Source organism: Anas acuta, chromosome 14, assembly GCF_963932015.1.
Source record: "Anas acuta chromosome 14, bAnaAcu1.1, whole genome shotgun sequence".
NCBI classification, from domain to species: Eukaryota; Metazoa; Chordata; class Aves; order Anseriformes; family Anatidae; genus Anas; species Anas acuta.
Window position 1 is genome coordinate 3,709,947 of NC_088992.1, and position 16,568 is coordinate 3,726,514.

General features: G+C 39.5%; 1 protein-coding gene across 4 annotated transcripts; it reads left to right on the forward strand.

Moving 5' to 3' along the window:
- Window positions 1–482: 482 nt before the first annotated feature.
- On the forward strand, window positions 483–16,151 carry LOC137864184 (F-box/LRR-repeat protein 21-like). 4 transcript variants are annotated; one of them, XM_068698049.1, is made up of 8 exons: window positions 483–550; window positions 666–721; window positions 6,874–6,973; window positions 7,653–7,793; window positions 10,177–10,614; window positions 12,077–12,199; window positions 12,555–12,726; window positions 13,797–16,151. In XM_068698049.1, the coding sequence occupies exons 5-8, from the start codon at window positions 10,255–10,257 to the stop codon at window positions 14,438–14,440; spliced, it is 1,299 nt and encodes a 432-aa protein (XP_068554150.1). In that variant the 5' UTR covers window positions 483–550; window positions 666–721; window positions 6,874–6,973; window positions 7,653–7,793; window positions 10,177–10,254; the 3' UTR covers window positions 14,441–16,151. The 4 variants fall into 4 exon arrangements, with proteins under 4 accessions (XP_068554150.1, XP_068554149.1, XP_068554147.1 ...); XM_068698048.1 differs by lacking the exon at window positions 483–550 and having other exon boundaries at window positions 575–721; XM_068698046.1 differs by lacking the exons at window positions 483–550; window positions 666–721 and adding an exon at window positions 3,986–4,143.
- The last annotated feature ends 417 nt before the right edge of the window (window positions 16,152–16,568 follow it).

Here is a 16,568-nt window from a genome sequence, read left to right on the forward strand (position 1 = left end):
CCCAGTGTGGAGGGCATCTGATTGTTAAGAGCGGCTGGTCAGATCTGTAGCAATTACAGGTGATGCATCTTAAGAACAATTTATTGTGGATTTACCTCAAATGTATTTATCAGAACATAGCAGAACATAAGTGGGTAAAGCCATTTCTGTGGACTTCATTACTCAAGTCAGCCACACTGTGGTATTTACCCAAGAGCTAATGACACAAGAGATCTGAATCTCATAATGACAAAACCTCATTATTCTTTTAAAAATTATAGCTCTATATGAACACCAGCAAGAAGAAATTCAATTAGCTGGCAATACATTTTTAAAGCTTCTTGGACAATATTCAAACTGAGAATCAAATAATCTGTGTTCTATGGATTAGGGAGGCATTCACCTATCAAAAGTGCCAGGGCCCTGATATATTAGTAATAGGTATAAATGGTTCTGAGCAGCCTCACCTGGGGCTCACCACACCCTTATCCCAGAGCCCATTTAAGCTCAGCCCCTTGCTGAGGGAGCTTTTTCAGCCTTGTTGGAGGAGTAATGTTGGTCTGCAGCTATGGTACTGCTATGCTTCTGGCTGGTCTTGGGTCCTGATGCACAGCCTGGCTTTGTGTCTTGGTATTGCATCAGTTTCATTCCTGGTATCATATATATTGGGTCTGTCTTATCACCAGGTGTCTGATGGTGTGGGTTCATGGTTGAACCTGGCTGCTGTCTTCATGGGCTGCAGGTAAGGTCCCTGCCCAATGGTCTGTGATGTCTTCCCAGTAAGCCCTTGCAATGGTGTGACTGAAAACATGTTCAAAAGTTAACGATGGAAAATCTAGTCTTTGCTAGATGTTTTTTTTTTTTTTTTTTTTTTTAATAGATTAAACCACCTTTGGACCAGTGGTATACAAAGAGAATCGAGCATTTCTGCTCTACCTAATTTATTTGCAGACAAGTTAAAAACTAATAATATACTATGCCTTTGGGATGGTTCTCTGCAGAGGAAGTAGTAGGAATATCTGATATTTTTCTGGTGCCTGGTTTGCAGTTCAATGGACAGTTTTAGTTGTATCTATTATCAACATTGAAAGATTTATGTTTGGGTAGTACATGCACAAAGACAGTATATAATTGCCAATGTATTCAAAACATAAAATGATAGAATTACAACACAGTTGGAATTGCTTCTGATAGTGATTTGTACTTATTTCTTGAAAAACAAGAGACCATTAATGTATTTCTAAAAGCTTAGTGTTCTCATAAAGATTTGTCAATATAAAACCATGTCTTACCCCTTTCTTACAAAGGAAAGCATTTGTGAATAAGTGATCGTTTTTATTTCAGATTCAGTGTGGATACTCTAATAGAAGAATTCGGGTGATTTCTGTTCCTGTAGCAGGTTGTCTTTTGTTGCCTGTCTGCGAACAGCTGGTGCCTTGTAGTTGCTCACGAGCCTCCAGTGAACATGACATACTAACCTACTTCTTGAGTATGATTGTCAGTTGCTACTTCAGTTTGCTCAGTTAGGTTTTAAATCATCAGAATTATGTTGTTTGATTGTATAAAGTCTGAGTATTTGGCTTTTAAATTAAGAATGATGTTAAAGTGACTGGTTTGAATACATGGCTCTTAAAGTTAAGTTTTTCAAAGCAGGAGCTCCAACAAAGTATTTGGCTTAGCACACATAGAAAGGCAATTACTTTAGGTGGAAAACTTGACTGACTCTGAGTATCTGTCAGGATGGCAATGGTGCTGGTTTGGCAGAACTTTGAGAGCCTGGCACCGCTACCCTTCTCCCTTGAATGTGGTCTTTCAAGAATTCAAGGCAGTAAGTGTGCAAGCATGAGTATTCTTTGGTCATGTGGATTTGTCTGAATCATGGTCATAAATGGAAATGAAGCAGTACTGGTATTGAAAGAAGGAAGTTCTGCTATGAAATTCCGTTATGTTGAAGTCCAAATATATTTTTTTAAAAAGTTACTAGCTAAATTCCCTCATCCAAATCATCAATAAAGATAATAAAGAGGATGGGCCCCAACACGGACCCCTGGGGAAAACCACTGGTGACTGGTCGCCAGCTGTAATATCACTGATGATCAAAGTACAGAAAGAGTATATTATGAAATGTGTGAATACTATGAAAAGTATTCCTGTAAGTATTATAAACTTGAGATGAGAGCAGAATAACTTTCTGTAAACTCTCCTCTAGGAGACACAACCACAGAAGAAAGGCTAAGCTTGAGTTTGAGTGGTTGGATGGTGTGGGCAACCCATAGTCATGCATTCGGAGAAGGAGGGCATCCAAAGATGCAGTTTGCCACCAGTTCTTTGCATTTTATGTATGAGATGAAGGGTCTGGAGATCCAAGCAGCAGCTCTGCACTAGGCCCCTATTTGGTATCTGGAAGGCAAGTAGGATGTTGAAACTGCTGGTGTTTGCCCATGTTTGTCCAGACCAGATTTTTTTCCATATGTAACTGCAAGAATTTTACTGCAATCATGTACAACAATAAAGTGCACAGGTTTCTAAACTACTCTATACTTTTTTGAAGTCATATCTCAGATCAGAAGAGGAAACTAGTCTACAAAGAAAGTCTCAAAGATTAGTTTATATCAATCTTAAGTGCATTTGAACCTGTTCCTGTACAGCAGCCCGAAGACTATTGGCAATGCACCAAGAAACCCATGACTGTTGGATTTAGATACTAGCTACAAATCCCCATTAATCTCTGTTTACAATCTATCCTCTCTTACTGTCTATGGGTAATAACTCGGGAACTATATGCTTTTTGGTAGCACATTTCAATGAAAAATCAGTTTATAAAAATACACTGAGAAGAAGAGACTTAAAATTATCCAGAACTCAATCTGAATTCCCCTAGGGTCTGAATATAACAGTCAAGAACCATATACATGGGGGGGTTTCTGGTGGTTTTTCTATATTCATCTGATTTTTAAATGTGCAGTGGGTTTTGGCGTTCTACTCAATGAATTTATTTGGTACTTTGAAGACATCACAGTCACTGAATGATGAATTTTCATCATTTAACATGTTCTTTTTCCAAGTTTTCAGATTGGCTTGGAAGAAATCATGTTTTGGTATCACAGAGGGTTGCATTTTGACAGCTCTGCTGTTACATAAGCAGATAAAAATCTACCACTGAAATGTTTCATGTATGTTTAGCATTATCTCTTCATAAAATGCTAGAAAGGTTTGTTATTGGCTAATTATTGCTCTATGCAAGAGCCAGGAAACCTGTTCTTGCAGAGTTTTGTAGCGGCTCGTGATAAATTTTGCATGGTTGATATAATTACGGTCACAAAGAAACACTGATTAGTACAAAGCTGTATGTACAGAAAATCTGTTTATTATGATATAGGTCTTGAACAAAATGTCTGTTTTTGGCATCTCCCATTCAGACATGACCCACCAAATCTTTGGGCCCTGTCAGGGCAGCTTGAAGAAGCCGGATTCGTGTAGCAAGCAGCAGAAGGCCACACTGTTCATAGACCCTTTTTGTCTGCTGGATATCTGAAAAGCAGTCTGTGAAATGTGCCTGCGCTCAACCTCTTGTTGAGGTGTAGTTATTTAACTTTGGATGGATGAGCCAAAGCTTTTCTGGGGGTGGCAGAAGTGGAAGGCCATACAATGGGTGTCTGTCACTCCTGTGTGATTTTTGGGCCTCCCTGCCCACGGACAAGTCCTTCACTGTGGCACCACAGCACCACTTCCCTGAGACTTGCCATCAACAGAGCAGGGCAAGGCTGTGCCTGGATCCAACAGCCACTTAAAATGGCCTGTAGGGTTACTGACGGCCAGAACTGTTCTGGCTGAACAAAGAGACGACGACACATGTACTTCAAGTCAGGAAAGAACGTGAAAATCGAGGGGTAAACGCCACCCCACCCCATTTTAGCCGCGGGACGAGGCCCGCCCGGGCACGAAATGGCGGCCGCCGCCATGTGCCTGCCCCCCGCGCATGCGCCTGGGGCCGAGGGGCCGGGACCGGGACAGAGGCAGGGCCGCCCCCGTCCCCTCCCCGCCTCGTCCCTCCCCTGCTCGGGCGGCGGCGTGCCCGGGGCGCTCGGCCGGCCGGGAGGCTTCGGGGCTCTGCTTCGCTGCGCCTGGGCTCGGCCCGGCCCTGCCCGTGCGAGGGAGGCGGCGGTGAGCTGCGGGGAGAGGGGGGCGGCCGGGGCCGGGCAGCCGCACGCCGCTTCTGGGGGGCTCTGATGGCTCCCGAGCTGTGAGGGCTGGCGGTGAGGGGCTGCGGGGGCAGCTCCGGGAAGGGTTCCCTGCATATCGCATAGGGGATATAAGGAGGGAAATAAAGGGGGAGATGTGTGCTGGGTGGGTGCCTGCACGAGGGGGAGCCCTGCACTGGGAGCTGGGGCTGGGCTGGGGGGTGTTGTGGGGGTCTCGGGGCTGGGCGCCCGGAGGTGCTTGGTCCCACCTAAAGAGGCTAAAAAGGGTGTTAAAGTCTGCACGGAACACCTACAGTAAATCTGGGGGAAGAATATTTATTGATAATGTGTGCTTTAAAGAGCTGGGAGCTTAAGGTGTGTCATCCTGTAAAGGAGGGGGTAGGCTTGGGGTCTGCTCATTGTACCATCGCTGGGGAGAAGCTGCTCGAAGGTGGGTGGGTTTATTTTAAAAACTGCATTAATGAAACTTCGATAGCTAATTTTTGTCACCTAAGTAACACAAAAAATGGCAATATGATCGTATTTCTGAAGTTAAAGCTAATGCAAACAGTAAATAAAGATGTTCAGCTGAACGGTGCTACTTGTAGGTTTCTGAGGTTTGGCCATAAGCATATTCAAAAGTGATAAATGCCCTGAGAGAGAGGCTCAGTTTGAGAAAGATTAGGATCGATTAAAAAATACATCTTGCTGAGAAGCACAGCTGCTTCCCACACTCACCCATAAAAAGATTGCTATGCCCGAAATGAAGAAAAAAGCTTAGTCTTTGACTTCACTGCACTGAATGACTACACTTTCTGAAAGTTAGGCTTAAAACACGTTTTTGATCTCTGTTTTGAAATGCTGATGCTCAGCAGGTGGGTGTGAGGCTGTGCCAGCAGCCTCCCAGTGCTGCCTGCCTTGGGTGCGGTGTCTGCCTCTCCTTGCCCAGACAGACGCCAACTTCTGTACCCTCCTGAGAGGGTGGCCTTGTTACCAGCACTGAAATGGGGCTTCCTGAAGACATTTTTATCAGTTTGACACTTATTTCAACTGTTAAGGGCAGATCCATAAACTTCCAATTCTTTTTAATCTCTATTAAAAACTTCTTATAGTATTTTATTTTCTTAATTCTATTGAGCCCCCTGGTGTTGAGAACTGCAGGTAGAATCCAGAAATACACGAAAGCTGCTAATTCTTTGTGGCCTGAATCTTTGATATGTTGGGCTTTTTTTTTTTTTTTTGACTACTATTTTAGCATGGGAAATAGCAAACAGCTGTTTGCTAACTGAGCCACTGCTGACCCCTTCTTGGGAATCCCCTGCTGAGACCCCTGTATCATGGGAGAGATTTGAAAGTCTTAATTTTAGCAGAAGTTTGTGGTTCTGTTACCAGGACAAGCTGATGAAACAGTGATTTAACTTGAACTTTTCTGGATCCCTGTTGAATGCGTGGATATGGATTTGTTTTAGTAGGATTAACATGCAGCTGTGCAATGTACTTGATCACAATATATTAAAGTTAAAGAGTGTATAGAGGAAAGCAGCTGTATATGGTAGTGTACCAGTATTTGATACTGAGCTGGACATGAATTTGAATATGAACAGACCTCATCAGTTTATCTGAATCTATCAAAGTTCAGCAACTGTGCTGCTGCTGTTTACATTTGATAATAATTTGGGCAGCTCTGCCTTAGGCTAACACATCTCTGTTATTTACTTAAAAGCTTGCACACACATCTTTGATTAAATATTTTTTATCATTATTATTCCTGCTTAGATTAGCCAACGTGGTTTATGCTCCTTTGAATGGTACTTGCAGCCTTGGACATTTGAAGGAAGAAACATCATTAGACTGTGCATCTGCTTCTTGCTTGTTTGTTAACAAGACTTTTCATGATGTTTTTAATGCATTATCTACATTTTTTCTGCTTTTACCTGTGAAGTAAAAGTGTCAATTCCATCGAGAATTGACAAACAGCATGAACAGAGGTAGGGGGCTTTTAACCAACGCACCCCAGGTGTGGTAGTTGGTGACAGACCTGCCAGGTTGGACAGGCTGGCACTTGCTTTCTGGGAGCTTTTGAACAGGGAGGAGGCTGGGTGGTTGGTTACTGAGGGACTGCAGCTTCTGTCCTGCTCTTTGCACGTGGGACTGTGTTTAGGGTGGTGACTTAAGGCTGCTGGCACGAGTGGTGGTAGGAAGCTGTGCCATGTGCCAGAGGAGAGAGTGTCTGTGTTAGGTCATCTGCCACACAGATCTGCAATCTGATAGACAGCCGTGCACAGCCTTGCTAAGGAACAGAAAAAGGCAGAAAAGTCTGCGTTTTTTTTTTTTACTCTGTTTTCCATTACTTTTATAGTATGTTAGTAGTTACAGGCAGCGTTGTTTACCAAACTATTAACAGTAACAACAATGCAAATATTGAATAATGTACTGTTTACATTGTGCTGCTGAGCAGTACAAGGTGAATGCAGTTACAACACTTGTTTCCCAGCTATTTTATGCTTTACCTGACCTCACAATTCTATCAGTAACACAGAATTTGCAATGCAGGGTAAACTACTTTGTGTTATGATGCCTTCAAGCATGTTCATGTAAGGAAGAGAATGTATAAATCATTGTCCATGTATTTTCCTATTATTTTGTATAGGAAAAAATATTATTCTTACTCGTCTTTTTTAACTAATAAAGATTTTTGTGGTGTTTTCCCCAGACAGGAGGGGAAAGCAGACAGATGCTTCTGAGTACCCCATGGCCGCAGCTGCCTCAGTTCACTCATTTATTGCCTATTGTAACTTGGAAGCATTCTTCAGGTAAGAAAAGTCTTCAAAGTACCCCATGTGGGTTATAAGCATACACTTACTGTACTTCTGTGTTAAATCTTGAAATTGCGTCTTGTTTTTTTTAACTCTTAGTTGTGTTATTTATGTGCTCTGGTGATACATGTCATTATAAACCTACCTTTTGTGTGTTAGACATTGACAGTAGTATTGTAAATGAATTTTAGATTTCTTAACGTGCCATGCAGAGTTAGCAAAGTATGTTCAGCTCACTGTACTGCACAATGTGTAGTACCTGTCAACTGTATGTACAATAGGCCACTGAAAAATCATATTTTTAACTATTATGTTTTTAGTAATCTACGGGTATACAGTGAGCTGGAAAATTTCTTATTTGCTACATAACTTCTTAAATAACATACAAGAATTCGAAGCTGTATCTGCATTGCATAAGAGCACTGTGGCTAAAATTGTTGGTAATGCCAAAACTAGACATGTGCCAGCACTTGCACCTTTCCATTAGTTAAATGATAGCTTTCAGGTGACAACATTGGGCAGAACCAATTTCCTTTTCACACTTACTATTTCCCTATCTGACTTACAGCATTGAGTGCACAGTTCATCTCGGTCTTATTTCCAAAGCTGCACTTAGTTCTTCCTCTGGCTCTCCCAGTTTTTGTTTTTATCTATTTTTTTGTCAATGGCTTTGCAGGTCAGTTCATCTTTTGGGACCCATCACTGCCTTCTGGTTAAGGAATCCAAGCACACGTACAGGATGACTCAACAGTGGGATGGATGTTCAGATACCAGAAAGGTGCTGGTAACTTGACGGGAACTTCCACATTCTTTGGAGGTATGTGTGTATGTAAGCCTCTCATTGAATGCTACCCTGTTTATATCACAGGGAAGTATAATTTACTTAATTAAGTTCTAAAATAGACACAAACATAATCCTACATGCTCTTCCTAGTTTAAGTATTCAAAATGAAATAAGCATTCACACCTTCACAGTAAATGGTAGGTCTTTGACAAAACTTTGTGAGATATAACTTCTGGACCTTCTTTTCGACTTCGTATCCCACAGTGAGTAATACAGTGTAATTTTGCCTGTTTTAAAAGTACTGCAGAATAGAATACTAAAAATAGAATTTCTAGGGTTATCTGTTTTAAAGGGACGTAGCACCAAGAAAAAATTATGGCTTCTTTTTATCAGGGAGATTGTGTGTATTATGTATGCCTTGTCACATCCCTTTGTTCTTTTGGAGTGGATGTGCTGCATCTCACGTAATCTCATCCATAGCTTGGCCTGTGGGTTAGGGAAGGGTGCCCTTTCTGGTGCTTCTCAGATGCCAAAACTTCTTTGTGGGAGCCAGAACAGTACCTGTAAAGCTCCAAACGAGTTTCAAATAAGAAAGTGAAAACTTTGTGGGTTTTGTTCCTTTTTTTTTTTTTTCTCCAGAGATTGCATGACAGTAGCAAAAGTGTAGAGAAGCATCTTAGACAACAGCATTTGTTAAGTTACGTTTTTTTGGGTCAGGTCTTCAGTTTTAGGTAACAGCTAAAATTTTAACTCCTCCTGAGGAGGGAGGAGGATTAAAAAATTAGCAGGTATTTGACTCAAACTAAATTTAGCATGGCTACCATTAACTAGAAGAGAGAGTTATGTAATTGTTGATTACCACATCTGCACATAATGCTTTGGAACGCCCGTTCATTGTGTGACTTAAAGCATTGAAAGTCATAAAACGTGGTCACGTAGGTGTTAATTTGATAAAATTATCTAGGAGCAAAATGCAAGCTCAGCGTGAATAAACATCTTCACTACCTAAGTAACACTAATGTACTATTTAGAAATACCGCTTTGTTTTGCAGTGGAATATGTTGAAATACAGGCATAACACTCTTCATTCTCTCTGAGTTGCGGCGTTTTCCCACTTGTTGTGTGTAAGGCATGTGTCTTATTCAGGAAAGAACAGATTCAGTTATTAAATATAATTTAAAGGGTGTTACTAGGTTATCCCTCAGCATCTATGAGTTGTCTCTATTATAAATAGAAGCTTAAAGAGACTAAGGTGAAGATATCTGAAGACTGCTGGAATAAATTCTTTGGTGGTTGAGACAATTTAAGAGGATAAACAGAAGTGAACTTGATGATATGAACAGCACTTAATTTTCTAGATTCTTTCCCGCTTAGACGATGTACAGGCTTTTCTTTCATAAAAGTGGATTGTTACACTCATATCAGAAATGCCAGTAGCCTACAAATCAGGATGCATCAGGGAAAGATAACTGTCAAATAAACTCTTAATAGGGTAGTTTGTACTGGCAGGTGTTCTTCCCCCCACCATAATGAGATGTTATGGAAAGCTTTCATTGTAGATGTCAGATCTTTTATTTCTTAATATTTCTTTATCTAATTTAATGTTTACAGAGGGGGGAAATAATATTAAAGGAAATTAAATCCCAGAAAAAGTGTGCCATGAGGGTTGTCATGGAAAAATGGTTCAATTAAAAAAATGCAATGTGTTCTGGTGATTCTTCAAGAATGCAGAGCTTTTCTGCTCTTCTCTGAGCTCTGACTTGTGTGGCAGAGGTTGTTCAGTGCAGTAGAGTCGTGGAGTTTGCTGTGTTCTGGGGTCACTGTTTCATGCTGAAAAACAGCCTGTGAACATCACTTTGCCCTGTTTTTCTAAGTGGCCCCTAAAGCTTGTGTTCACTGTTAGCTGTACAAACACCTTTTCCTGTGCTTGGCCTGTGTGTGTGTTGTTTTTTTTTTTTTTTTTTTCACCCTTCAAAAAAAGTTTATGGAGGGGGCGGGCAGGACTTCTAAATTGGATTCTTCTGGATACGTGTTCAAAGTTCATTGTTGCTTAAAGGGAGTTGTTATGAATTGGCTTCCGTATTTGACAGAATTCTTGTAGTTCGAGTTTAAACTTAAATGTACAGAATTTGCTCTCTTGCTGTTAAAACACTTTTTTCTACAAAATGCTTGACGCACCATGAAGTATTAACAGATGAAACTGTACTTTGTAAGATAAAAAGCTGTTTTCTCCAGATTCAAACCAAGTTCTACAAAATAAATGGTATTGCAAAGCAAGGTCCTTGCTAATATCTATGCAGTAGATAAAGACATACAGACATAATGTTTTTCACAGCAAAATTTAAATATAGCTTGTTAATAATCCATTATCTCTTACTGTTTCCACTTGCTGACACTTTTTTTTATTATTTTCTAGAGACCTACTGTATGTGAGAACATTCAAGAAATTTGTGCAGCTTGAGTACGTTGGATTATTCTAGTGCCTGAAACTTTCATGATGAAGAGAGCTAGGCAGAAGGTTGTGGTTGAAAATCAAATTCCTCAAACATCACAGAAAAACAAAAAACAGAAAACTTGCTTTGGTGAATCTGACCCCCTTGCCCCGGTGGACTGGGGAAGCCTTCCACACCATGTTATTCTGTGCATTTTCCAGTTTCTACCTTTAGTAGATCGAGCCAGGGCATCTTCTGTTTGCCGAAGGTGGAATGAAGTTTTTCACATCCCAGATCTCTGGAGGAGATTTGAATTTGAACTTACCCAGCCGGCTACTTCTTACTTAAAGTCTACTCATCCTGATCTGATTCAGCAGATTATCAAGAAGCACGCTGATCATCTGCAGTACGTCAGCTTCAAGGTAAAGTCTCAGATGAGTGGAGCCTCGTTTCATTGTGTTGCTGTGCCTAATGTATGCAGCTTTTCTGTTGGTTGGCTGAAGTCTTGTACCTGGAAAGCTTTATATTTAAAAACGCAGCTATGCAAAAACTTATCACACATGCACGCTGTTTCCTATTCTACACTTTATTCCCCAAAAAGTAAAGAGAGAGTTAGCATTATGTGGTGTAGCACTGAAGATTGAATGATATGTTCTAAGAATATCCTGCAGAGTTCTTGTGAATCAATGTTGGTGGCAATCTGAGTGAGTAATCTGTAGATTGTGTGGATAAACGCTTCTTACACGTGGAAGAATTCGAGGAAGTGAATTTAAATCTTACATGCACAGCCCTATTTTGCAAAATTATACAGTGAGCGGAGTATATCTTGACACTTTAGAACTCATGTGAATAGGGGAGATATGTTGCACAGGCAGGCACGTGTACACTTAAGGAAGAATGAAGTAACAGTAAACTTGATTTTAATGAAGGCTGAGTTTGTAGTCTCAGGACTGCATAAATTCAGGCTGCTTTTGTTTGAATACTTAGTGTGGTTCACTAATAGTTTATCTGAGAAGATAGTTTCAATTGCAGGTGCTTTGTTAATGTTTTACAGTCACTTCTCCTTAGCAGAGGTCATAGTTCTAAGCTGTGAAGGAAAAGAAAAAGGACTGATATTAAAGCTAAGATTAAAATCTGAAGCTTCTCTTTGTCAGCAGATTTAGGAATTTTACATTTGGAGATACTGATTTGGTTGTGTAGCAGCACATGGTTAATCAGTTAAGTACCTGTAACTTTTACATTTAATATAATTGATGGTAATACATTGGCAATATCATGTCTATTCGTGCAGCTTGTGTGCTTTATCAGGCTCTTAAGATATATCTTCAAGTATCAATGAAAAGCTGTCTCATTTCAGCTATCAGAGAAGAAGGAGAGAGGAAATAGTGTTTCGTCCAAAGTTAGTCATCAGTTTTACACATGATCTTACAGATGAATTGGAAATAAGTTAATTATTCAAAATGTGAAGGTGTCGTCCCTGCAGGGAAAATGGATTACTGTGTTGGAATATATCTAGGCCTTCTCAAGTCTTTCTTTTTCTGCTCTAAAATTCTGGAATTGGCATTTAAAGTACATACATACCGCTGTCTGTCATACCTGCTCTAAGTTACTTAGGAAAGCATGAAGTTATTTGAAGAGAAGGTCTGGATCTGAGCTGTCTGTCCATACTGAAAATAACCATACTTGAGAATATTTTATAACAGAAACCTTCCTGAACTCTCTTGTCATGAAATTTCTAATTAACATTATTTTTTTTGGTGTTGAATGAAACCTGGTACAATACAGCTTGAAGTTGTAGTGGACTGTGAAGTCTTGGGTATCATTATCGCTGTTATCTAAAATATAGTAAAGAATGACTTAATGCTTTTTAATTTGCTTTTGTAGGTTGATAGTAGCACTGAGTCAGCAGAAGCAGCCTGTGACATCCTTTCTCAGTTGGTTAACTGTTCTATCAAGACATTGGGTTTGATTTCTACAGCAAAACCAAGCTTCATGAATGTCTCAAAGGTAGTGTTCTATAAACTGCTTTTGAAAAGAGTGACTTAAATGTTTTTCAAGAAAAAATAGTGAACTCCTGATTACTTTAACCTTTCCACTGTGTCCACTTTCCATTGTTATACTACAATGGGAAGATTGAGTGTATGGTTGACTACTGAATGTAAAGTTAATTTTTGTGACATAGCAGCATTTAAAAAAAAACAAAAAACAAAAACACTAAGGTAAGCATTTGTGCTTTACACAAGAAAGGGGTTGCTTGGGAAGTGATGATTGTACTTTCTGCATAAGCAAAACCTGAGGTTTAGATGAGGTTCTGCTTATCTTTCATAAGACTTTTTTTCCCTCCTCCAATTTATCCAAACAGGCTCATTTTGCTTCAGCACTTACTGTAGTTTTTGTAAACTCCAAGTCGTTATCATCAATCAAGATAGATGACACACCACTTGATGATCCGTCCTTGAAGGTTCTTGTTGCGAACAATAGCGATACTCTAAAACTGCTAAAAATGAGCAGCTGTCCTCATTTATCACCTGCTGGTGAGTAGTGAATATATATATGAATAATATGGTAGGATAGCAGTATAAAACAATAGTTACGACCTACTTTTGAAGCAATTATTCATCTACTATGTATAGACAGTTTATATGTACAGCTTTGTAAACTTAACTGGTATTTTGTGGAAATGCACGTGTAAAATCCCAGACGCGTGGATCAGTTATTACTTGGTGGGATGAAGAACATGGAAGTGGTCATCTTTTTGCAAAATTCCATGAGTTTAATTTAATGAGCAAAAATGTTATACTTCAAAGTTTAATAATAAAAAAAAGCTTAAAGGGTATATGAATTTTAAGAACTGGTAGTGAAAGAGCAAGAGTCTTTGAGTTTCTGTAGTGCCCTCCTGTGTCCAGATCTGGTAGTATAGACTTGCTCATTTAAAGTACTGGTTGGAGAATGGCTCACTCCACTTACAGGCACTAGAAAATGCAGGCTTGCTGTAAAGCTCAGAGGACCGTTGAGTCCCTTCTCACTTATTTCTTACATGAAATCCCCCTGGAGCTAGGGGAAGGGTGTGCTGGTCTAGTCTCTGTTCTGTATGCTTATCCAGAGTCCACAAAAGGTGATTTAACCTGTGTACTCTGTTCCAACAGATAAAGAGCAGTGTGTTATTTATGTCATAGTCTATGGAAAGATTTGTTTTAACTGTTAAACTTAGCTGCTGGTGGTCATTTAAATAGAGTATTCAGATAAATGCTGAAAGAATGAGCATTGGGGAAGGAAAGGGAACAGTGGCAAGTTCACCTGGATCTTACCTGATCTGAATTTCCTCTTGCTAAGGAAATTCTGGACAAGGAAAGGCAAAGAGGAACCAAAAAAAAAAGCATATCCAAGATAAATGTGACTAACTAGGTTTACTTCTATTACTGTTAAGTATTTGTGGCCAAAATCCCACAAAAGGATGTGGATATCTAGAACTTTATGCTTTGCTTTTTTTTGGATATGGTCATGAATACTCAAACGAGTAGAGTTAGTAGTTGCTCGAGCTTTGCAGCAAATAACTTTTCTGTAAAACAAATAGTGAATATAATTCTTTTTGTTTGTTTCTTAGGAGTTCTTTGTGTTGCTGATCACTGTCATGGACTTAAGGAGCTGGCTTTGAACTACTACATATTAAGTGATGAACTGTTGCTGGCTCTTTCAACTGAAAAACATGTTGACCTTGAACACCTTCGCATAGACATTGTGAGTGAAAATCCTGGACAAGTTGAATTTCACACCATTAAAAAACAAAGCTGGGATGCTTTTGTTAAACACTCCCCCAAAGTCAACATTGTGATGTATTTCTTCTTATATGAAGAAGAATTTGATGCTTTCTTCAGAGAGGAAACTCCTGTAACCCACCTTTACTTTGGTCGTGCAGTAAGCAAAGCAATGTTAGGTCGAATTGGCATGAATTGCCCAAGGTTAATTGAGCTGGTTGTGTGTGCTAATGGACTTCAGCCTTTGGATGATGAACTTATTCAGATTGCTGAGCGCTGTAAGAACTTAACAGCCATGGGACTTGGTGAATGTGAAGTAACTTGCAGAGGTTTTATTGAGTTTGTAAAGGTGTGTGGAGGCAGGCTTAACCAGCTCTCTATAATGGAGGAGGTACTGATTCCGGATAATGATTACAGCTTAGATCGACTTCATTTGGAAGTCTCCAAACACCTCGGAAGAATGTGGTTTCCTGATATGATGCCAACATGGTGAACTCTCTTCATCAGTGGATAAACAAGTAGAAACACGACGTTACTTTCTATGCAAATAAAGAATTTAAAAAGGAAGTAGGAAAACGTATTTTCAGATTTGAGTTTTTTACCTTGTGAACATCTAGTAGTGTTACAGCAAAATATTCAAGAATATTAATGGTATTTTGAAATAGAAACTGGATTAAGTGTACTTAACACTCCTGAAGGTATGCCTGTTGTTTACAGGTGCTTCATCCTTCAGTTAACTTAGGTTTCTCTGAGCTCCAGTTCTTACGTTCTATTTGCATTAAAATTTTTTTCCACGTGCTTTGTTAGTCTTTCTTTAGCAGTCAGGAGCAAATGTTTCTCCTTGAGCAACTCAAACTTTATGGGAAGCTGCATACAACTTGGAGTTCAGGAAGACTGTTTTTATTTGCCATGATGTTTTATGCAGCTATTTTTCAAAATATTCTTGTTATACATAAAAAAGCTTGTACATGAAAATCTTACACTAGTCCAGGTTACTCAAGTCTAGCATAAAGTTCTGCTGGTGTATTAAAATGTTGTGGTAAATAAGCTTACGCTACCAAAAAAAGTCTGAAAGATTTTAAATTGCACTTTAGCTAAACTGGTAGAGCGACTTAAACTGTAGAGACAGCATTGTACAGTGCTTTATTTTTCTATCTTATGCTTTTAGTGGATGGAAAAAACATTGTGTTAAAGTTAGTGAATTTAAAAGTTCAGTTGTAGATAGCTTGGAAGAGCAGCAAAGTGCTTTGGAAACAACCAGAGTATACGGAATGGCTTCTGGGTTTGAGTATCTTCTGGGTTTTGTATCTTTGATTACAAAGGTTGATGTCTGAAGGCTGTTCTGGACTCTGATTAGTCAGAGATAAGAAGGATCCCATAAATGTGGCTAGTGAGAAGGAAGGACTGAGTGGAATGTAGCTGTTTTTAATCACTTTCTGGAATTAAGGGTTTAGAGCATTTCAAAAACTTCTTTGCAAGTTAGAGGCCAAAATGGCCTGTAGTAGTCTTAACTTTCCTGCTGTGCTGTCAGCCCTGATTTCTAGAATGTGTATTGCTGGAGATAATACAGAAATTTTTGGTTCAGGAGAGATTATGAGGCTGTTTAATACTTGTTATTTTCTTTTGAGGAAGAAGACTGACTTTACTTTTTTTCCACCATGGAAACGAATGATGAGCTGATGTGAACTAGAGTATGTACATGTATTTTTGTGATGACATTTTGCACAGTTTGTAAACTGAAATGCATTGTATATATATTTTTCCTTACTTGTTTTCACACTGTAGTTCCCATTCCTGTTTGTAATGAAAGTCTACATTTAATGTAATTTAATTTACTGTTTTTTGTCACATCAGAGAAAGAATCAATGTCTCCCACAGCTATACCTTTTTTTTTTTTTTCTGTAAAAAAAAAAGGCTAAAGGCCTCCATTGTATGGATCAGAATGTTTTTGATTTGTTCACAGTTACAAGCTAAAGGAATTCAGGTGATACGTAATGCGTGGCTGAACCAATAATGCATTACCACTTGTTGCACGATTGAAGAAAGAAGCATCTGGCTCTGGTTACTAACACCTATTACTGAAGCACCTGCTTTGTAATCACAGGGATCGAACAAAAGGCAGGTATTTCCAAATGCTACCTGGTTTAAGATGCGTGATTTGCTGTAACTGTAAACATAATAAACTGATCTAATACATGCGCTGATATTAGACTCCTGTCTGTGTCATTGTTTGTCCTCCCTTTAGGTAGGGTTCTGTCCTGCAGGAACTTGACAATCCTAGAGAGGCAGCAGAACTCTTGTCAGTTATAGGGAATTAGTTATCATCCTTTCATGTTCATGCCCCAAACTGTGAAATGGAACCTGGATAAATCTTGTAGAGCATTGACAAGTTCTAGAGTCCTTTGTCTGTAGTCAACCTAGCAGAATTACTGGTTACCAGTGGCAACATACAGAAATGAAATCCAGGGGGGAACTTTAAAATGCTTGTTTGAATCTTGTTCCTTTCTCTGCTCCTCTGTTACTGGAGCAGCTTTTCTGTGAAGCTATAGATCTTAGCTTACCCCAGCTCCAAGCTTCTTGAAAAGTGGGCCTGCATTTAATAATGCTGGGAGTTCTTATGT

What these genes read in the sequence shown, in the direction of transcription:
- LOC137864184 (XM_068698049.1), top strand. Translation starts at nt 10,255, where the DNA reads ATGATGAAGAGAGCTAGGCAGAAGGTTGTGGTTGAAAATCAAATTCCT. An exon ending in TGCAGTACGTCAGCTTCAAG is followed by an intron (nt 10,615 to 12,076) that starts GTAAAGTCTCAG and finishes TTGCTTTTGTAG; the next exon opens with GTTGATAGTAGCACTGAGTC. An exon ending in TCCTCATTTATCACCTGCTG is followed by an intron (nt 12,727 to 13,796) that starts GTGAGTAGTGAA and finishes TTTGTTTCTTAG; the next exon opens with GAGTTCTTTGTGTTGCTGAT.